The sequence below is a fragment of the Rana temporaria genome, chromosome 2 (assembly GCF_905171775.1).
Source record: "Rana temporaria chromosome 2, aRanTem1.1, whole genome shotgun sequence".
In the NCBI taxonomy this organism is placed as follows: Eukaryota; Metazoa; Chordata; class Amphibia; order Anura; family Ranidae; genus Rana; species Rana temporaria.
In genome coordinates this window covers 210,991,261-211,015,061 of record NC_053490.1, presented here as the reverse complement: position 1 = coordinate 211,015,061, position 23,801 = coordinate 210,991,261, and the positions used below count along the sequence as shown (strand labels likewise).

Below are 23,801 nucleotides of genomic sequence, written 5' to 3'. Positions count from 1 at the left end.
CACTTGGTGTTGTGCAAAAACAGCAACTCGTCTAACTCTCCAAGTACTAATGCATTATCTCCAATTACTGATGGTTTACAAGACCAGATGTGACGCAATTGGCTATTTTGACAGAACACCGGAAGGCGGAAGCCGCAACATAACAAACAGCAGGGGGCATGCACGGGACGAGGCGGGGCTTATCTAGTGGCCCGGCCAAGAGCCGTGAGATGGTAAGCAGCAGTGAGAGGGACAGTCCCAGCAACCAATGACTGCTGAGCAGAGGAGTGGAATGTGGCGCTGTACATTGGTGGCCTGATGGTCCGGACAGGATCGTCGCTCAGTCCCTGTTTAGACCGCGGGCCACCATTTAGTAGACGGCTGGTCTACACTACAGTGTTGCCAACCTACCAGATTGAAATTTACTGGCATGACACCCAAAATTTACTGGCACAGCCACGTTGTTACTGGCATTTCACAAAAGTTACAAAATTACATTTTTAGGTGCAAATTTCAGTATTTAGGCTACAAACAAGTACGCTAGGCAAATAACAATGTGATTTAAGGTAGATATTAAGGTAAAACAACATATTTTTGTTATTTTCAATATAAAAAGGGCAAATTATTTAGTCACATCACGCCCTGCCTCTATCCCCCTCTGCCACCAACACCCCCTGCCTCCACTCCCCTCTGCCACCAACACCCCCTGCATTCACCCCCTCTGCGGTGCCACAACCTCCCCTTGCCTCCAACCTCCCTCCAATCTCTCCCAGGCCCCCTGTCTCCAATCACCCCCTGCCTCCATCCCCCTCTGCGGTGCCACCAACAACACCTGTCTCCATCCTCACCCTCTGCGATGTCACCATCCCCCTCTGCCTCCAATCACCCCCTGCCACTAACACCCCGTGCCTCCAATCTCCCCCAGGCCCCCTGCCTCCAATCACCCCTGCCTCCATCCCCCTCTTTGGTGCCACCAACAACCCCTGTCTCCATCCCCCACCCTCTGCGGTGCCACCATCTCCCTCTGCGGTGCCACCAACAACCACTGCCTCCAATCACCCCTGCCAAACACCCGCTGCCTCCAATCTCCCCCTGGTTCCATTGCTTCCTGCCTCCATCCCCCTCTGCGGCTCCACTGCAGCCACCATCACCCCCTGCCTCCAATCTCCATGCGCAGTTCCAAGCCGAACCAATCTCGGCTATTTTTACTGGCACATTTCCCGCAACCATGGACATTTACGAACGGGGGAAAAAGTGCCAGTTTTTACGTACTGTCCGTAAAAATACGGACGGTTGGCTACACTAGGCTATTTCCTCCATTCTAAAAACAAATTCTCCCATTGCAGTGAAACCTCATATGTATGAAAAAAAATGGTGGTAAAAAAACAAGGCCCTCTATGAACCACCCCCACTGCGCTCAGCTGGAGATAAACAAGTGAATCAAATAGTAGTGAACTATAGCAGCTGCTATTAATGAAAATATAAATGTGACAAACAATACCTATAATGACACCTCGGTGTATAATGTGTCAATATGTGTAAACAAAGCAGCGCATGTGAAAAAAAAAAAAAAAAACGTAATCACATAAACAATTTAAATGAATAAACGGATAAAGTGATTGCCACCTTATATGTGAAAGAAATCAGTGCACAATCAATGAAAAAAGTTGCACAAAAAGAAATGAATAAAAGTCTATGAGCCCGTGAACTTGATGAATCCAAATGAAACTGTGATTAGTAAAGCCCCGTACACACGGTCGGACTTTTGCCCAACCAACTTCAAAATCCGGCACTTTTCGTATTTGTCCGACCGTGTGTACGTTCCATCGGACCAACTTTTTTGGCTTCAATCGGACAAAAAGTTGGGTCTGTGAACGGACCAACTTTCTGTTCCGAAAAGTCCGATTGTGCAAAGTGCGACCGTGTGTACAGCAAACCATCGGACTTTTGGACAAAGTACAAATGCGCATGCTCAGAACCAATGTCAAAATCAACCAACAATAGCAGAAGTTAACCAAAGGGTGGCGGTAAAGAGCAAGTAAAACCACGTGATGTTGGGAAAGTGTTAGAAAAGTTTGCAGAAAAGTCCGAGCGTGTGTATGCTATGGGTGTGATCGGACAAATCAATTAAGACAAAAATCCAAGGGAAATTTTGTTGGATGTCCTACCGTGTGTATGAGCCTGTGATCATATCACAAAAGAAATCTCCTAGTATTCTTCCACCACACCCAAGTGTTGAAAGTGAATCCACCACCCTTAAGCCCCATACACACGGTCACACTTTTTGCCAACCAACTTCAAAATATGCACGTTTTCTAATTTGTCTGACCGTGTGTACGCTCCATCGGACCAACTTTTTCGGGTTTCATCCAACAAAAAGTTGGGTCTGCAAACGGACCAACTTTTCGGCAACAAAAGTCTGATGGTGCTTTGTCTGACTGTGTGTACAGCAATCCAACCAACTTTTGGACAAAGTGCAAATATGCATGCTCAGAACCAATGTTAAAAGCAACAAACAATAGCAGAAGTTAACCAAAGGGTGGCGGTAAAGAGCAGAAAATAGCAAAAAAAACATGTGATGTTAGGAAAGTTTTAGAAAAGTTTGCAGAAAAGTCTGACTGTGTGTATGCTATGGGTGTGGCCGGACAAATCAATTAGGAAAAAAATCCAAGGGAAATTTTGTTGGATGTCTGACTGTGTGTATGAGCCTTTATAGACTGCGCACTCACCGCGACAATTTGCCTCACACTCTCGTGTTTTGGCAAATGAGTTTTAGGTAGGATCCCTAGGATCAAACAGGTAGGTATCCGTTTCCAGGCAGTGCAATCCAGGGAGGTTTTCACATGGATAAAGGAAAAGAAGTGCACAATAGTGTGATATTGTAAAAACAACTTTAATAACACATCTATTGCTAATCCTCCAAAATAACCACTCACAAACAAACTTGAAAATCAGGCAGTGAATAAATCCAACTGTAAGCCAAGGTGATGAACAAAAAACTTCTCCAGATATGACAGTGGTCACGGCGGAAACATCCCTGGACGCAGCACAAACAAGACATCACATCACATGCTGCGTCCAGGGATGTTTACGTTTGTATGGACGCAGCCATACACAGCGGGACACTCACGTGGGCTGAAGCAGCACTTCCGGGAAGCTGATGCGGGGTGGACACACGTGAATTCACCTAATTATCAAGTAAGCATATTTAAGCAATCACTTGTGACTTGGCAGCCACTTCCATGATTAAGTCTATACGACGAAACATGTCGGAAATTGGCAACTAAGTCACTATTACAAGTCTACCCTGAATTGGTTTGGTTATGGGACGTTTTTAGCCAGGACAGGCACCTCAAATTCAGCATCTTACTCCATTACATCATAAGGGCTGCGAGTACGTTTTTGGGCTGCTCTATGGTCCGCCGTGACCACTGTCATATATGGAGAAGTTTTTTGTTCATCACCTTGGCTTACGTTTAGATTTATTCACTGCCTGATTTTCAAGTTTGTTTGTGAGTGGTTATTTTGGGGGTTTAGCAATAGATGTGTTATTAACCTCCCTGGCGGTAAATATTGGTATAAAGATGAGGGATGGACAGCCGCACTCAAAAACAAACGGGTTGTCTTTATTCAAATCAACAGCAAGAACACAGCAGATCACAGCAATAGGAACAGGAGAATACCGACGTTTCGCACTGGCTTCAGTGCTTATTCATGGCTTATTCATGAATAAGCACTGAAGCCAGTGCGAAACGTCGGTATTCTCCTGTTCCTATTGCTGTGATCTGCTGTGTTCTTGCTGTTGATTTGAATAAAGACAACCCGTTTGTTTTGGAGTGCGGCTGTCCATCCCTCATCTTTATACCAATATTTGCCTTAGTGCATTGCCTGCACCCTTGGAGTCCTATATTTGTGAAACGACCCTACAATAGACCTACCTTGAGCGGTGATCTTCTCTCTCCCTGGCGGTAAACCTGAGCATGACTCGGGGTTGATTTTTTATGCTAGGATCGGTAACCCTGAGTCACGCTCGGGCTGGACGTGCAGAGTGTGCAGCGGCGCGGCTTACCTTTAGCTGGATCCACAGGCAAGTTACTTACCTTGTCCCTGGATCCAGCGATGCCACCCCGCTGTGTGAGCGAGCGGGACCTCCTCGCTCGATTCACAGTCTCCCCGTGTGCCGCCGATCTCCGTTCCCTGCGACGTTACGACGCACGGGAGCGGAGAATGGCGCCAAATTCAAAAAAGTAAACAAACACTTTACATACAGTATACTGTAATCTTATAGATTACAGTACTGTATGTAAAAAATACACACCCCCCCTTGTCCCTAGTGGTCTGCCCAGTGCCCTACATGTACTTTTATAAAAATAAAAAATTTAATTTCTGCCTAAAAACTGTAGATTGTCCAAAAGTGTCCCTTTATGTCAAAAATGGTTTTAGATCAGCTAGAAAACAGCGATAATAAATTATAATCACTTGCAGAAATGTGCGATAGCGATTTGTGGGGAAATTCGTCATAAAAAAAATAATAATAATGACAGCGACAATTCTGCAACTGAGCACATTTCAGTGATTTTGAGTTGATTACATTATTGAATAATTTTTATTATAATTATATTATTATTTGTTATAATTATTTATAATTATTTATTATATTATAATTTATAATTTTGTTTTAAAAAAAAAATCATACCCGGGATGCCTACAAGACTCTTGCTTGGTCAGATTTAAGTGAGTTATTTCTAAAAATTACAGGCCTACAGTATAAAACGCCAAATTTCCTTGCAAAATAATTGTACCGCTTTTGGTACGTAATTCCAGACAGAATCATACCGCCAGGGAGGTTAAAGTTGTTTTTACAATATCACACTTGTGCACTTCTTTTCCTTTATCCATGTGAAAACCTCCCTGCATTGCACTGCCTGGAAACGGATACCTACCTGTTTGATCCTAGGGATCCTACCTAAAACTCATTTGCCAAAACACGAGAGTGTGAGGCAAATTGTCGCAGTGAGTGCGCAGTCTATAAGGGTGGTGGATTCACTTTCAACACTTGGGTGTGGTGGAAGAATACTAGAAGATTTATTTTGTGATATGATCACTTACTAATCACAGTTTCATTTGGATTCATCAAGTTCACGGGCTCATAGACTTTTATTCATTTCTTTTTGTGCAACTTTTTTCATTGATTTTGCACTGATTTCTTTCACATATAAGGTGGCAATCACTTTATCCGTTTATTCATTTAAATTGTTTATGTGATTAAGTTTTTTTTTTGTTTTTCACATGCGCTGCTTTGTTTACACATATTGACACATTATACACTGAGGTGTCATTATAGGTATTGTTTGTCACAAACCTCATATGTAGCTAAAAATAGAAATGTATAGTTACCTGCAACATCATCTCTCTGGGCTTCTCATTCTTCCCCCCTGAACTGTGTGGGCGGGCACACTGATTGATTGAACACTAATTTTAGACGTTTCTATTAAAACAAAAATAGCTTTTCAGTAAAACGAAATTTTTGAACTATCAATATAGCAATGGACAGCCTTGAACCCCTGGACCTTAAATGCACTACCACAGCTCCAGTTCTTAGGCTGATATTTATACAGTACAAAACCTGTTTAACAAGTAGTAAACAAAAAATATTGAAAGGAATATTGCTGCGCTAATCAGTGGTGAATGGATAAGTGAATAAGCAGGTGGGGGAGGGGAATGAAAGTAGGTGTAATTGAAATGAGGAGCAATATAGCCCAAATGGCATCAGCATAAAAATAAATATAAATGATCAGTGAACAATAACAGTAATGGTGCAAATCATATAACTACACAGGTTCCTCTTAATGTGATGAAATACACTATAAGTAATGGTGCAAAAAAAAAAAAAAATTCCAGGTAGCTGTGCTAAGTGACACTCCTATACTGGTGATAAACAGTCCATCAACAGAGTTTGAAAAATATTAGCAAAAAATATAAGTAAAATTTCAAAAGTCCAAGAAAGCAAAAGTGCAAGTGTAGGTCCGCAATATGGAGTGAGAGGAAAATGGGTATCCAGTGATCCTTTTAGGGTAAGTAAGGATGTCCCCTTACCTTACTGCTGTAAGGTAACAGCATATAGATCCAACCACATTAGATGGTTCACTCGATGGGCTCTGATCTAACAACGGCAGGTCCTCCTTGGAGTTCTCGTCCCAGATTGGTCAGTTTCTCGCCCCAAAGAAATAAAGCATCGATGGTGTGATACCGTTTTAAAAATTGTAATTCTCAAAGAAAATAGACAGGGGTACTCACATAATCCAAAATACAATTGAGCATGTAAAAAAGAGAGGTATCGGAGGTGACGTTGGCGACAGATTGCCCCTCTTTTTTACATGCTCAATTGTATTTTGGATTATGTGAGTACCCCTGTCTATTTTCTTTGAGAATTAACATTTTTAAAACGGTATCACACCATCGATGCTTTATTTCTTTGGGGCGAGAAACTGACCAATCTGGGACGAGAACTCCAAGGAGGACCTGCCGTTGTTAGATCAGAGCCCATCGAGTGAACCATCTAATGTGGTTGGATCTATATGCTGTTACCTTACAGCAGTAAGGTAAGGGGACATCCTTACTTACCCTAAAAGGATCACTGGATACCCATTTTCCTCTCACTCCATATTGCGGACCTACACTTGCACTTTTGCTTTCTTGGACTTTTGAAATTTTACTTATATTTTTTGCTAATATTTTTCAAACTCTGTTGATGGACTGTTTATCACCAGTATAGGAGTGTCACTTAGCACAGCTACCTGGAATTTTTTTTTTTTTTTTTTTTTTTGCACCATTACTTATAGTGTATTTCATCACATTAAGAGGAACCTGTGTAGTTATATGATTTGCACCATTACTGTTATTGTTCACTGATCATTTATATTTATTTTTATGCTGATGCCATTTGGGCTATATTGCTCCTCATTTCAATTACACCTACTTTCATTCCCCTCCCCCACCTGCTTATTCACTTATCCATTCACCACTGATTAGCGCAGCACTACCCTCCCCATTTTCAATTGCTTATGGTTTGATACACCTTCCAGTGCCGCAGCTGTACCTCCACTTCTCATCACTTTCATTTCCCCTCCCCCTTTCTTCCCCTCTCTGTTTCCCCTCCTTTGATAAGCGCGGTAATATCCATTTTTCCATTGAAAGGAATATATCACATCCCAGATACAGTGGCAGCTGGGTTTTTTTTTCGTTTGGGGGGGCAGCAAATAAGCACCCCCTCTCCAGGCATCTGGCGGAGTGGCACTGACAGCACCCCCCCAGGAGGCCCGTGGTGTGGCACTGACACCATCACCCCCCCCCGGGAGTCCGGCAGCGTGGCACCTACCCGATATAGGGCCGGCGGGCTGTGGGGTCCTCTCCTTCTCTCCAGGGATGCGGACAGCAGCTCCGGTGTCTGCTCCTCACGCGGCTTCCTCCGCTGTGTGTCTCCTCTCTGATCCTCCTAAGCGCTAGGCATCCAATAGGCTCACCTGATGCTTCGGCCAATCCCGATTGGCGGGAAGGAACTTTAGTATGAAAATAGCCTCTGACTCTAATCAGGTGCTTCAAAAAAACACTCCCCCCTCCCCCCCATTGGAATCTATAATCCAGCGCTGGTGTGCCCTCTATGGACGGGCCACCACTATTGCTATGCAACTCTGATATGTAATGATGAAGTTCTCCAAAGACCCACCGGCTACTACTACATAACTTTTCAGTAAAAATTACAGTGCACCTGGCTCCCACCTGCCATTTCACCCAAGGGCTGGGGTATAGACAGGTGAGAGTACGTTGTATATGTTCTGCTTGTATGTCTTGTCACCATACCAACCTGAGGTGAGCCTTGGAGAACATGGTCATAGTCTTTATTGTTTTGTGAAGTATGCTTATATTCAAACTGATCTATGCATGATAGATATACACACACACACACACACACACACACACACACAAAGAAATTATATATACACACACACAGTGCGTGTGTATATGTATATATAATATATAGTAACATGCAGATTAGGTGCTAGAGTGTACTGTCATTACAATTAGTCTGGCTCTGTATGTGAAACTGTTGAGATAATGTATAAGCCAGATTTGAAGTATGTTTTTTCTCAATGAGTATGACAACTCATAGGCTTGCATAGAGAACATGCGCAGCATGAATATGTAATGGGTAAATATGGCAACTCATAGGCTTGCATAGAGAACATGCGCAGCATGAATATGTAATGGGTAATATTGATCAAATTGATCAGTTCAAAGAAATCTTACTTATTTTATATCTTTATCTAAAAACCACTAACACTCCCTGTAACAAATATTTTGTTAATTTTCTTATTGGTTATCTGTATACATTTTCAAATCTGCACCTTGTATTTTGGTTGAATTTGTAACCTTTCTTGCTATATAAAAACATTCCGCTAATATCTTCAATGACAATGCTCTTTTTACTTTCTTGAAGGAATACCAGCATCTGAAAAACTGGCAAAATCAGATCTGCAAAGTGTAAAATCTTACAAGGAGAAAATTAAGTCTGTGTCCAGGAAAACTGGTGTGGATCCAGCTATAATTGCAGGAATCATGTCTCGCGAATCACGTGCTGGCAATTATTTGGACTGCAATAAATGGGGTGATAATGGCAATGCTTTTGGCCTGATGCAGGTAATCAAAGATTTTCATTACTAGTAAAATGAATAAGCAGCACACTGGAAATGCTAATGAAATATAATTTATGGTAATAAAAATACAGACAAGTATGCACAACATTTTTACAAATTACATTTGCATATACTTGCATTTCTCTGCCCCTTCTGCTGCAGCAGAAAAAAAATACAGTCACTGCCACCCACATGCCCAGCATCTAAATGCATGCTTGTCAAAGCTGCTGGCTCTACAACTTCTGCCTTTCCATCTGGTGGATTCTGCCCCTTTCGTGAATTTGCAGAATGTGCTGTACCACAATGGCAGGTTCCCAGTCGCTATTTCTTTTCATGTAAGGCCATTCCAGTTCTGTACCATCATGTGGAAGGCAATATTGTGGCATCGTTGGGCAGTCAGCCGCAAAGTCCATGTTACTGCTGACACGTGGTCCAGCAAGCATGGTCAGGGATGATATATTTTGTTCAAAGAACACTGGATAACTCTGCATGAAACTTAGAAGGATCCAGGACAATGCTCAGTGTTGCAGCTTGTTGTGCCCCCTCGTCTCCATACAGTGGTGATGATGCAAGATTTTTCAGCTCTACCCCCTCCTTCTCCCACTCCTCCTCCTCCTCTTCCTTCATGCCCTTCTCTGCTGAATTGTCCTATGAACCACAAGTACCCCCTAAGCATTCAAGGGGCTATTCAATAAGTCAGGCTAAAAGGTGCCATTCAGTGCCTTAGCTGGTGTGTCTAGGGGTTGGAACCACCCTGGAGCAGAGATTATTGAAGCTCTGCAAGGGCAGGCCCAGAGGCGGTTCACGCCACTCCAGCTGGAGCCTGAGATGGTGGTGTGCGATAATGGCACAAACCTGTCCACCCTTAGACAGGGAAAGTTGACACATGTGCCATGCCTGGCACATATTCTCAATTTGGTGATACAGCGTTTCCTAAATAAGTACCCTGGGGTGGAAGATCTGCAAAAAAAGGCCAAAAGAGTCTGTAGCCATTTCAGGTGGTCAAACACAGCCAGTGCTCGGTTGGCTGAAGTTCAGTGGGAATTCCACCTGCCTGTAAACCGCCTGATTTGTGACATGCCCACCAGGTGGAATTTGACAATGCTGCAGCAGCTGCACATGCAGCAGAGGGCCATCTTTGTCAGTATGGCACAACGACAGGCTCAGGCCGGCTTGGATTTTTTTCCCCATGCCAATGGCTGCTCATAAAGGATCCATGCACTGTACTGTCACCATTTGAGGAGGCCACAAGGATGGTGAGCCGTGACAATGCATGCATCAGTGACACAATCCCTGTTGTGTTCCCGCTGGAGCAGACTTTGTCTGGCATTATGGACAGGGCACTTGAGGCAGAGCAGCGGGAGGAAGAGGAGGACTTCCTTTTCTCTCAATGCCCACTTTATGCAGACACCATTATTCCTATGCCACAGAACACACAAGAGGAGAGGGAGGAAGAGAATTTTGGCAGTTTTGGAGGCATTGAAGCAGAGAACGACATGTGTCAAACAGTAAGAGATGGTTTCTATCCCCAGAATCCTTAGGAGTAGTACGTGGCTGGGAAGAGGCAGTTCCAGATACTATTATCCTCAGTGACCCAGAGGAGTCTGCTTCTTATGCCTCCACAAGTTTGCGGTGCATGGGCTCCCTCATGCTTCAAAGTCTGCGAAAGGACACAAGAATACGTGGGCGTAAAGGAAAAGGATCACTATTGGTTGGAAAACCTCCTTGACCACCGTTACAAGGGGAAAGTCTCAGAACTCATCTCATCCCCACAGAGAGTGCAGAAGATGAAATCTCTTGTGGACACCTTAAAGAGGAGTTTATCTAATGCTTTTCCCGACTCTGGTAGGTTACAGTGTTGTGGAAAACTTAATTTTGAGGCTTCTGTTGGTCAAGAGAGGAGCAGTGGATAAGGCAAGTGATGCATTTCACACATTTTTTAGTACTCAGGACTGTCAGCTTCCACATACCATCGGCAGCATTTACTTCACATGAAATGAGAGAGTGGGTAACCGCTCAAAGAGAACCAGGTAATCTGATTCCTGTGGTCCGAGCCGAGGGTGCAGGCAGTGCAATCAAAATGCAGGTTAGGATGAAGGAAAAAAGCCGGGACAGCCGCACTCCAAAAAAACTCCTCCTTTAATTAAAAATCACAAAATACATGCCACAGCATTTAATTAAAGGAGGAGTTTTTTTGGAGTGCGGCTGTCTCAGCTTTTTTCCTTCATCCTAATTTACTTCACATGGTGGACGATCTAGGGGCAAAAACAGAGATAGGGACCTTTGCAGTCGACGATCCACTGGCTTACTGGGTCATGAGAATAGACCACTGGCCAGAACATGCCCAGTCTGAAATTGAGCTGCTGGGCTGCCCTGCATCCAGTGTACTTTCCGAACGGGCATTCAGTACTACTGAAGGGTTTGTTACTGATAATAGAACGTGTCCATCCACAGGCTCTGTGGACCCCTGACATTTATCAAAATAATCAGTCCTGGATTACCAGCAGCTATGAAGCCCCTGATACCTATGTCGCTGATTAAGTGTTTTTAGGATGTGGAATCTCTGCAAGACTTCTAGGCTGCCTAGCGTTGTGGGTGTTGATTGGAAGAATTTGTTTGATGTAGGATTCATGGGCACAATTAACACCCAAAGAACAATTTTTCCACACCTGTTTGACATATCATTGCATATCATTAAGATTTTTGACAGCAAGGCTAATTCTTACTTGCTTCAAGAGTACCTCAATAGGGTTATGGTGTGAAGGCGCCACCGTCACCCAAATACCAATTTTTCCACACCTGTTTGACAGGTGCATATCATTAACATTTTTGACAGCAAGGCAATTTCTTGCTTTCAAGAGTACCTCAATAGGGTTACGATGTGAAGGCACCACTGACACCCAAAGATCAAATTTTTCCACACCTGTTTGACAGGTGCAAATCATAAAATTTTCAACAGCAAGGCCAATTCTTGCTTTCATCAAGAGTACCTCTATATGGTTACAGACCAATTTATCCACCTGTTACTTCTATCCAAAGTCTGTGGAAGAGACACCAGAATTTGTCCAAAAAACTCTAATCTTGTTCCCAGTGCACTACATAGTAGCCTTATTATATTGACTGGCTCTGCAAGCCCCTTGCTTACAAAATAAAGAAAGCTTGCAGGGAATGTAATTTTTTGGGCTTTATAAATACAATTGTTGCTGTAGCAGCTTCTATACGATGTGCCACGTTACCGGTAGATTAAGGGGACCCCCCAGCAGTGACTCTAGGGTTGGTGTCACCTGGTGCGGCAAAACATGGTGTCACCCCCCTCCTGTCTATCCTGCCCAGCGCCCTGCAGACAGCGCACGGTCACGAGGCGCACCCCCTAATGGCCCCTGCAAATTAATGTATAGGGTGGTATTGGGCCGGCTGGGGCGATATAGGGCAGGTTGGGGTAATATAGGGCAGGTTGCAGTGGTATAGTGCAGGTTGGGGTAAAATAGGGCAGGCTGGGGTGGCATAGGGCAGGCTGGGGTGATATAGAGCAGGTTTGGGTGTTATAGGGCAGTTTGCGGTGGTATAGGGCAGGTTGGGGTGGTATAGGGCAGACTGCGTGGCATAGGGCAGGTTGGGGTGATATATGGCAGGGTGTGGTGACATAGGGCAGGTTGCGGTGGCATAGTGCTGGCTGGGGTGGTATAGGGCAGTTGGCAGTGGTACAGGGCAGGCTGGAGTGGTATAGAGCAGGTTGGGTGGCATAGGGCAGGTTGCGGTGGCATAGGGCAGGTTGCGGTGGCATAGGGCAGGTTGCTGTGGCATAGGGCAGTTTGCGGTGGTACAGGGCAGGCTGGAGTGGTATAGGGCAGGTTGGGGTGGCATAGGGCAGGTTGCGGTGGCATAGGGTAGGTTGCTGTGGCATAGGGCAGGTTGCGGTGGGATAGGGCAGGTTGCGGTGGGATAGGGCAGGTATGGGTGGTATAGAGCAGGTTGCGGTGACAAAGGGCAGGTTGGGGTGGTATAGAGCTGGTTGCGGTGGCATAGGGCAGGTTGGGGTGGTATAGAGCAGGTTGCAGTGGCAAAGGGGAGGTTGGAGTGGTATGGAGCAGGTTGCGGTGGCATAGGGCAGGCTGGGGTGGTATGGTGCCAGGTTAGGACTCTATGTAGTGACATGTGCAGCTGTGCAGTAACTTACAGCATGCCTGGAGATGAAGACACTCTGGCTGCTGTGTCCTTGTTCCTTTTATTCTTCAGCTGTGGGATCAGCTAAAGTGAACGAGTCTGTGGGAGGAATGGAGGAAGCAGCCACACCCCCAGCTCTGCCCACCAACTCCGGCTGCCTCCGGAGACATTGTAGATCCCAGAGGGACAGCTTAAGACGGCGGAGTATGCACCCTCCCCCGCACGGCTTGGTGCCCTGCTCACATCGCTGCGCAGCAGCTCTGCAAGCAGAAGTACAATGTGTAGTGGTGGATGGCGACCCTAGTGTCACCCCTCTGGCGGGTGTCATCCAGTGACCCCCCGGCACCCCCATAGCAACGCCTCTGCCCCCCAGGCACGATATTGAAAGGAATTGTTCATTTTTATACTTTCACTTTAAACATCAATACATCACTGCTCATTTAACCTCTTGGCGCCCGCGCTATAGACAAAAAATTTCTACAGCGCGGCACCTTCCTGCCGGGTGGACGTCCAGGAGATATTCACTGTACCTACTGGTAAGCCTTATTATAGGCTTACCCAGGGCCAGATTAAGAACATCATGGGCCTGGTGCTGAGGATTTTGGTGTGGCCTTTTAGGCTGCATTACGCGGCATACGCGGCGTATTTTGCCGCAAATAGTGTAACTTTTTTTTACAAATCCTTCCTATTGCTTTGTATGGCCGAACGCCAATGCCGCCTGAAAAAAAGGGTCCGGGACTTTTTTTCATGCCGCAGGTGTACGGCGTCTATGAGATGTGAACCATCTCATAGACAGCAATGGGAATTCTCCCCTCCAGCGGCACGAGCGGCCGGCATCGGGCGTTTTGTCGCGGAGGTGTGAATGGGGTGTAATAAATAATAAATAAATGCGTGGGAATGACATGAACGCAGCCCAGCCAAGGCAAGTGACCAAAGGCACAGAACCCAGAAGGAAGACCGGGTGAAGATGTAAGCGCCCGGGCCCCGCCTGATTCATCACAGCGCAGCACTGGAGGGCTCAGTCTGAAAATTGAAGTGTACACTAATGTGCTAATATGCTGTGCATACTTGTACGTTGTGGCATAACCTACCCCAGGGCCTCTAAAAAGTAGTAATGTCAGGAAAGTTTACTACCGTTTTATTATCACAGGATCCCAGGAGCCTCTCATGGGGCCCCTACTGACCCGGTGGACGGTGGCCCTTGGGCAGTGCCTAAGTGCACAGTTGCCAACATTTAAAAAATATTTTCAGGGACACTTTTTTATATAAGTGCTATATTTAGAGTAGCTGAGATCCCCGATGTTCCTCTATACATCATAGTAGTAATCACAAAATTAAAGGAGTACTAATAATGGGGCAGAACAAATATGAGAACTGAGATTTCCTTTAGTTGAACTAACAAAAGTGTGTCCATTCTAGAGCTGGTAACATTGAGGATATTTAGTATAATTTTAAAGAACTGTTTTTGTGGGTAAGCGACATAGGGGAGGAGTATGGACGGTATATAAGTGGGAAGTATGTGCAGGTGAGGGAGAGGAATGTGGAGGGTCTAACAGTGGGCACTATGTACAGGAGAGGAGTACAAAGGGTACGGAAAAAAGCACTATGTACAGGAGAGGAGTGTGAAGAGTATGACAATGGGCAGTATGTACAGGAAGAGTGAGGGGGTATGACAGAGAGTAGTACATACCAGAGAGAAGTGTGGAGGGTATGATGGGGCAGTATGTACAGGAGAGGAGTGTGGAGGGTATGACAGTGGGCAGTATGTACAGGAGAGGAATGTAGACGGTATAATAGTGGGCTCTATGTATAGGAGAGGAGTGTGGAGGGTATGACAGTGAACACTAAGTACAGGAGAGAAGTGTATGACAGCAGGCACTATGTACAGGAGAGGAGTGTGAAGGGTATGACAGTGGGCGCTATGTACAGGAGAGGAGTGTGCAGGGTATGACAGTGGGTACTATGTACAGGAGAGATACACACAGGTTACATACGCCACGATCGTTAGAGCGAGAACAATAATTCTAGTACTAGACCTTCTCTGTAACTCTAAACATGTAACCTAAAAAAATGTAAAGCATCGCTTAGGATACCAAAAAAAATTGTGCTTACTTAACTAACTAACTGTTTTTTTAATGAATGAAACATTTTTTTCCAAAAAAACATGTTTGAAAAATTGCTGCGCAAATACTGTGCTAGAGCTGCACAATTAATCGTTAAAAAAATCGTGATCTCGATTCAACCCCCCTGACGATCTTCAATGCAGAGTTTGCTGATTCTTTCATATAACAAGTGGAGAGACTTTCAGCTGTCAAAAGAAAATATCTGGGCAGTCTGCCAATTTTTTAACAGGAAACATTGTAACTAACGCTTCCTTCTTAGATCAAAGGGATACACTTCTGTGTGTAAAGAACAAATCTGGGCAGTCTGCGAAGTTTGTAAACAAAATGAAACATTGTAACTAACTAACATTGTAACTAAATTTAACCACTTAAAGTCCAACACTTGTTTCTTAAGTTAGAAAGCAATATTATTTGCTAGAAAATTACTTGGAACTGCCAAACATTATATATATTTTAGCAGAGACTCTAGGGAATACAATGGCTATTGCTGCAATATTTTATGTCACACTGCATTTTCCCACTTCAATGAATAATAAAAACCATAAAAACAAAACAGTGAAGTTAGCCCATTTTTTTTTTTTTGTTTGTTTTAATGTGAAAGATGATGTTACGCCGCAACAATCGTGAGAGAATCGTGATCTATCTTCTAAGCAAAAAAATTGCAATTCTCATTTTAGCCAGAATCGTGCAGCTCTGTACCCTGCAACATAAAAAGTGCAAAGACCACCATAGAGTAATTTTCTAGCAAAAAACAAATGATGATTTTTACATGTAGTAGAGAAGTGTCAGAATTGGCCTGGGTGGCAAGGGGTTAATTACCATGAGTAATATACGAATAATTATTATAAGCCCTGTGATCCTATCAGTCTGCTGTAGTGTGTCAGCTTGTATTTATATTGGCCGCTCTGAATGTAGCTTCTGACAGGCTGTGCAAGCAGGCCAGTATCTCCGGAACCATAAATGATAGCTGTCCCATATTTTAACCAGTTGTGGGGTAGCTCTTCCCATGCCTACCCCCAAATGTGGGGTTTCTGTGACCTCTGGTCATCGAGCTACAACCCCCCAAATTCGATCTTAGAAAAAAAAAATCTTAAAAAAAAAAAAAAAAAAAAAATTTTTTTTTTTTTTTTGGGCAAATGGGCCTATCTTGAGAAAGGGGCCTGGAGCTGCAGCTCCATCAGCCCCATTGTTAATCCGGCCCTGGGCTTACCTGTAGGTACAAGTGCCAAAAAAGGGTTTACTTCCCACCATAGACAGATCGGAATTTTAAAAACAAAAGCAAAATTTCTATCCATCTAAGTTGATCTATCGATTGACTTCAATAAAACCAGCCTGAATTTTGTTTTGTTTTTTATTTCTATTTTTTTTTTTTTTGATCAATGCTGGCTGCTATAGCTGCTAGCAGTGATCATTGTATTCTGATGGCTGCAAAACTTCCCATGGGCAGAATACAATAACGCAACAGGAGGGATTCCCCCATCAACACTGACTGCAATTTTCTTTCCTTAACCACTTGCCGACCGCCGCACAAGTTTAAAATGTTTTTTTAATATAATTTTGGGGGATATTTATTATAGCAAAAATTAGAATATACTTTCAAATTTTAGTTTATAGCACAAAAAAAAAAAATGCAGAGGTGATCAAATACCACCAAAAGAAAGCTCTATTTGTGGGGGGAAAAAAGGACGTAAATTTTGTTTGGGAGCGACCGCGCAAATTGTCAGTTATAGCGACGCAGTGCCGAATCGCAAAAAGTGGGCTGTCTTTGGCCAGCGAAATGGTCCAGGGATTAAGTGGTTAAACACGTGGTTAAAGGATAGAAAATTTGCATAAGGTATGGCCTCCTTATAGTAACAGTAGGAATATAGCACATCTAATGTGGACACTGATATCAGAGATATGCAGAACTTATATACAAATCTTTGGTCTGTTTACTCTGGGGGCAATCATATAAAGCAGTCAATGTCTCTCCGTGTGGGCAATGTGGAGCGGTCTCTCTCTCTCTGTGGGATAATGTGGAGTGGTCTCTCTTTCGCTCTGTGCATGCAATGTGGAGCAGTCTCTCTATCTCTCTCTCTCTGTTTGGGCAATGTGGAGCGGTCTCTCTCTCTCTGCGGGATAATGTGGAGTGGTCTCTCTTTTGCTCTGTGCATGCAATGTGGAGCAGTCTCTCTATCTCTCTCTCTATGTTTGGGCAATGTGGAGTGGTCACTCTCTAATTCAGCTTCAATTTGTAAGTGTATTTAAATCTGCTAGTAAATTTAAGGCCGGGTACTAACGAGCAAACATGTACGATGAAACCGGTCCGTCGGACCGTTTTCACCGTACATGTCTGCCAGAGGGCTTCTGTACGATGACTGTACTAACCATCGTACAGAAGTCCGCGCGTAAACAATACGTGGGGCGTGTCCGCGTCGTCGCCGCGACGATGACGCGGCGATGACGCAGCGACGTGGGCGGGCCTGCCATTTAAAGGCTTCCACGCATGCGTCAAAGTCATATGACGCATGCGAGGGACGGCGGGCGCTCGGACATGTACGGTAGGTCTGTACTGACGACCGTACATGTCCGAGCGGGCAGGATTCCAGCGGACGGTTTTAAAACACGTCCAGGAATATTTGTCTGCTGGGAAAAGGCCCGGCGGGCAAATGTTTGCTGGAATTCGGCCCGCTCGCGCCTACACACGACCGAACATGTATGCTGAAACTGGTCCGCGGACCAGTTTCAGCATACATGTTTGGTCGTGTGTACGGGGCCTTACACTTCCCTCCTCCCAGACTGACAATGATGCTGTCTGCTGTACCCCCTGTGCTTATTCATCCAGAGTGCGATCAATCTAAAGGGGGTACGTTACTGGCCAGATCACCAGGGGAAAATAAATCTAAAATAGAAAACTACCACAACCACATCTAATGATTTTTGGGTTTCATACCACTTTATGTAGACTTTAATGGAACAATACAGCACACAGCGTTTCTTCCCAATGTGCTGCAACTTAACCACTTAAGCCCTTAAGCCCCGGACCATTTTTTGGTAAAATGTCCGGGCCACTTTTTGCGATTCGGCACTGCGACGCTTTAACTAACAATTGCGCGGTTGTGCGACGTAGCTCCCAAACAAAATTGACATCCTTTGTTTCCCACAAATAGAACGTTCTTTTGGTGGTAATTGATCACCTCTGAGGTTTTTGTTTTTTGCGCTAGAAAAAAAAATTGGAGCGACAATTTTAAAAAAAAATCAATATTTTTTAATTTTTGCTATATTAAATATCCCCAAAAAATACATACTTTTTTTTTCAGTTTAGGCCGATACGTATTCTTCTACATATTTTTGGTAAAAAAAAAAAATAATCTGAACAAACGTTTATTGATCGGTTTGCGCAAAAGTTATAGCGTCTACAAAATAGGGGATAGTTTTATGGCATTTTTATTAATATTTTTTTTTTTTTACTAGTAATGGCGGCGATCAGCAATTTTTATCGTGACTGCGACATTATGGCAGACTAAATAAAATATAAAGTGTAGCGCTGTGAAAGTAGATCAATGGAACAACCCATCCCTTCTATTTGGACATCTATCTATGAACTGTCTAGTGCTACTAGCGGCTAGCCTAAGATACTGACATTCACCTCTATGAAGATTGTTGTACACATCTTCCATAGCCGCCTTACTTTAGTTATACAGTCGTTTGATGTTGTTTTGCAGCTTTATCACTGTATTTGTCACATATTTATGACATTCACTGTGTCAGAATATTTTTCACTAAAGGTTTGATCCACCTATTATGAATAGCCATACACTTATGGTTTCATTATAATCACTTTTTTGATTGTTGGGTTGTTCCATTGATCTACTTTCACAGCGCTACACTTTATATTTTATTTCACCATTACAATTTTTGTCTGATTGTTGTGTTTAGCAGCTACATTTTCTGTTTTTGGCGCAATATTTACCTTTTTATATGTTTTGCTATTATGGCGGACACATCGGACACATTTTTGGGACCATTGTCATTTTTACAGCGATCAGTGCTATAAAAGTGCACTGATCACTGTGAAAATGACACTGGCAGTGAATGGGTTAACCACTAGGTAGCGCTGAATCAGCATCTCCCTGTTCTTCCTTACCGTGAGACGATCGCGGGTATGCCGTGATCTTAAAGTGGAGGTATATTCTGCCTGTCCGTGCCATGCTGCCGACGTATATAGTCGTGCACTGGTAGGCAAGCAGTTAATGTGGTAGTATTAAACGTATGTACTTTTTACAGCTCAACTAACAAATCATATGATTTTCTTAACACTAGGTCGACAAAAGATGGCATACTCCACGAGGAGCATGGAACAGTGAAGAGCATATTTTACAGGCCACAGAAATACTGATTTACATGTTAGGAGCAATCAAGAAAAAAATTCCAAGCTGGCCAACAAGCCATGTTATGAAAGGTAATCATCCACATGATCAAATGTGTAATCCGTGGAGATTCAAATGCTCAAATATCCAGCAAACTGTATGTATAAAATTATGAGATATCTTAAAAAAAACAGGTCATGTTAAATTTGGGAGCGGTCAGTGCTTTATGAAAGGCGATTGCCTCCTTTATCTATCAAGTCACTAATCTCTAGCAGAGAAATAACTTGTATTGTAAAATGGACAATGTAAAAGTATGCTTTAAACTGAGCCTGTTCGCAAAATGTTAATTTTAATGCCCCCTCCTTTGCCTTACCATTAGGCCGCCTGCACACAGGACGTTAGAAAAAATGAGCTGCAAAGCCACTACCAATGTCAGGAAAAAGCGGCTGTAAAAACGGGCTTTTAGTAGGTTTTTGCATTGGCGTCAATGCACGTTTAGCTGCGTTCGCTTTTAGCAGCGTTTTTCTGCCACTATTCAAAATTAGTTTTCCCCTCTGAGAGTCGTACTTTCAGCCCACTGATTTGAATAATAGTCGCATCCAGGTCAGATCCTAATGATCCGACTTGTGGTGCGTCTTGTACTCTGAGGATCTTGAAAGCCCTTTGAGTCTGGAATGGATCTTGAAAGGAACCCCATGTACCAAAGTGGTAAAAAAAAAAAAAGGCATAGCCCCCCCCCCCAAACCATTTCAACCCCTTTGCCCTGCCCATGTATAACCCACCTTTTTAATGAAGCGCCCATCACATGCAGCCTCAACAGCGCCCATCAAATGCAGCCTCAACAGCACCCATCAAATGCAGCCTCAACAGTGCCCATCAATGCAGCCTACCAGCGCTCATCAATGCAGCCAGAGGCGGCTCTAGACTTTGTGAGGCCTTAGGCAAAACTTAGGCATGAGGCCCCACTCACGCCCATAATGGGAAAAATAATATTCAATAAAAATTAATGGTATAAATGCATATGCATATATATTTCTCTAGCCAATTATTCTTTAATCAAATATCATTAAACATAGGGCGGCTGGTGCTCAACATTTTTGAGGGGGCGCAAACAAACTGAAAAATTCTGAAAAAAAAAACTATCAAATGCTGCCACTGTGCCCATCAAATGCAGCCACTGTGACCATCAAATTCCGCCACTGTGCCCATCAAATGGAGCCTCACTGTGCCCATCAAATGCAGCCACTGTGCCCCATCAAATGCAGCCACTGTGCCCCATCAAACACAGTCACTGTGCCCCATAAAATGCTGCCACTGTGCCCCATCAAACACAGTCACTGTGCCTATCAAATGCAGCCACTGTGCCCCATCAAATGCAGCCTCACTGTGCCCATCAAATGCAGCCTCACTGTGCCCATCAAATACTGCTACTGTGCCCCATAAAATGCTGCCACTGTGCCCCATCAAATGCAGCCATTGTGCCCCATCCACTGTGCCCCATCAAATGCAGCCACTGTGCCCCATCAAATGCAGCCACTGTGCCCCATCAAATGCAGCCACTGCGCCTCATCAAATGCAGCCACTGCGCCCCATCAAACACAGTCACTGTGCCTATCAAATGCAGCCACTGTGCCCCATCCACTGTGCCCCATCAAATGCAGCCACTGTGCCCCATAAAATTCCGCCACTGTGCCCATCAAATGGAGCCTCACTGTGCCCATCAAATATTGCCACTGCGCCCCATCAAATGCAGCCACTTTGCCCCATCAAATGCAGCCACTGTGCCCCATCAAATGCAGCCACTGTGCCCCATCAAATGCAGCCACTGTGCCCCATCAAACACAGTCACTGTGCCCCATAAAATGCTGCCACTGTGCCCCATCAAATGCAGCCTCACTGTGCCCATCAAATGCAGCCTCACTATGCCCATCAAATGCAGCCTCACTGTGCCCATCAAATGCAGCCTCACTGTGCCCATCAAATACTGCTACTGTGCCCCATAAAATGCTGCCACTGTGCCCCATCAAATGCAGCCATTGTGCCCCATCCACTGTGCCCCATCAAATGCAGCCACTGTGCCCCATCAAATGCAGTCACTGTGCCCCATCAAATGCAGCCACTGTGCCCCATCAAATGCAGCCACTGCGCCCCATCAAATGCAGCCACTGCACCCCATCAAATGCAGCCACTGTGCCCCATCAAACACAGTCACTGTGCCTATCAAATGCAGCCACTGTGCCCCATAAAATGCAGCCTCACTGTGCCCATCAAATGCAGCCTCACTGTGCCCATCAAATGCAGCCTCACTGTGCCCATCAAATGCAGCCTCACTGTGCCCATTAAATACTGCTACTGTGCCCCATAAAATGCTGCCACTGTGCCCCATCAAATGCAGCCACTGTGCCCCATCCACTGTGCCCCATCAAATGCAGCCACTGTGCCCCATAAAATGCAGCCACTATGCCCCATCAAATGCAGCCTCTCTGTGCCCATCAATTACTGCCACTGTGCCCCATCTAATGCTGCTACTGTGCCCCATAAAATGATGTCACTGTGCCCCAAACGCCGCCACTGTGCTCATCAAATACTTCCACTGTGCCCCATCAACCACAGCCACTGTGCCCATCAAACGCCGCCAGGAAAAGGCAAACCAAAACCTCAGTAAAGCAGACGACAAGTACAAGTACAATGTGGGAAAATAAAACGGTCTTGTCAATGTCAATGATACATGAACGAATAGGTCAACATTTTGAAATGATTAATTTGAGAAAAGAAGCACTTTGCCATGAATGAAGAAACTCCTCCAAGAATTCATAATATGACCTAAAGCAGAGATAATATGGTCTTTGACTTGGGGGTGCATTGTTGTAGTTTCATATATATATATTAGTTAGAGACACTACCTGCTCCTCGCCTCTGTGACGTTGTCCCCCTACTAAAGGCAGCAGGAGAAGCAACACTCTCTACCTCTCTCTCTCTGCCCTGCAGTGCAATCTGGGAGTTGTAGTCTCTGTAGAGCACAGGCACCAGAGAGCCAAATTGAAGTTTGTGTGCCTGTGCTCTGTGGGAGAACATCGCCGACTTCAGGAGAAAGGCTAGGAGGACGGCGCCGCGGCAGTGGAGCCTGCTATTGGACGCAAGCAGCCTGAGTCATGCCCACCTCCATCCATGATCGAGCGTAAGTGTTCTCCCTCGTCCGCCCCCGCGGTCGCTCTGCTCAGTCTGCGGCTGTGTGCAGCGCGCCTGCGCCCGCCGCCCACTCACCCCGCCGCTTGCGAGTCCCACAACACCTGAAAGGCAAATTAGGCAATCGCGAGGCCCTTTCTGTGGGCGAGGCTTAAGACGATCGCCTAATTTGCCTAATTAAAGAGCCGCCTCTGAATGCAGCCTACCAGTGCCAATCAATGAATGTTTGCTTGCTTCCATTCATTCGGGAATCGGGACACAGACACAGTCCTCCGCTGCCGCTGTGACACTGTGTGCGAAAGGGGAGCGGGGGCTGCCAGCTGATGCTGAGACTTAGTTCCTTGCTGCAGAGAGCAGAGAGTAGGAACACCAGTGGCCGGGCGCCCTAGGCAGCGATACACCATAGGTGGCTGCCTAGTTTGTGTAGTGGTAGCACCGGCGCTGCACATAAGATAACATTGAGGAAAGTTCAGGGACTGCTGAATTTTTTTTCCAACTGCTCCTAAACATGAAAAAAAAAAGTACCCTCCCAGCTCTCAGTCCTGTGAAAGCTCTAAGCAACTCAGGGCTTATATAGAGGTTCCTTTTCATTGGCAGTGGAAAAGAAGAAAAGACAAGATTATAGGGTTGAGTTACTGAAGACAAATAGACTTCCTTTTTTGTTTGTTTATGATTCACTTACAAAGTGGTGTTTTTTGTTTTTTAATTTTTCTTGCACATTATTAGGTATTCTTTGCAACGGAAATTTTTGCCACATTCACTAAACAGCATATTTGCTTTTTTCTAGGCGCATGATATTGTTCTTTTTAAACCGCATTGGGCAATATATATACAATATAACTTATTTTTGTTACAGGTGCTCTTTCAGCATACAACAAGGGTCCAGACAGCGTCAAGAGTTTTGATTCAACTGACTGTCGTACAACTGGGAAGGACTATGCAAATGATGTAGTTGCGCGGGCAAAGTTTTACAAAAGAAATGGAATCTAAAGTCCATGCTGATGGCATCTAACATTAATACTCCACAATACATAAACAAATTATGAAATAAACTAGCAAAAATACATTTGTGTGTTGTACTTTTCTTTATTAAAAATATTACATATAAAAACTCAGTAATAACATTCTCAATATGACCTACATAAGGAGATATGTATATAATTCATGAGATTATAGAAAATCTCTGTATGCAGACATTTTACTTCCACATATGTACTGAGTGTTGTAGGATATGGTAATCTGTGTTCCAAAGTGACCAAATACAATACAAATTCTAATCGTACACAAACCAGTTTTCAGATAAATGT

At 44.3% G+C, this 23,801-nt stretch overlaps 1 protein-coding gene across 1 annotated transcript in view; it reads left to right on the top strand.

Annotated features, from left to right (window-relative positions):
* The window catches only part of LOC120926441 (lysozyme g-like), a 128,829-nt gene extending 105,269 nt beyond the window's left edge, over positions 1-23,560 (top strand). The window contains exons 4-6 of the mRNA XM_040336354.1: positions 8,477-8,676; positions 19,262-19,400; positions 23,351-23,560. Of these exons, the coding sequence (XP_040192288.1) occupies positions 8,477-8,676; positions 19,262-19,400; positions 23,351-23,484 (473 nt within the window). The 3' untranslated portion in view covers positions 23,485-23,560. The remainder of the gene's footprint in view (positions 1-8,476; positions 8,677-19,261; positions 19,401-23,350) is intronic.
* The last annotated feature ends 241 nt before the right edge of the window (positions 23,561-23,801 follow it).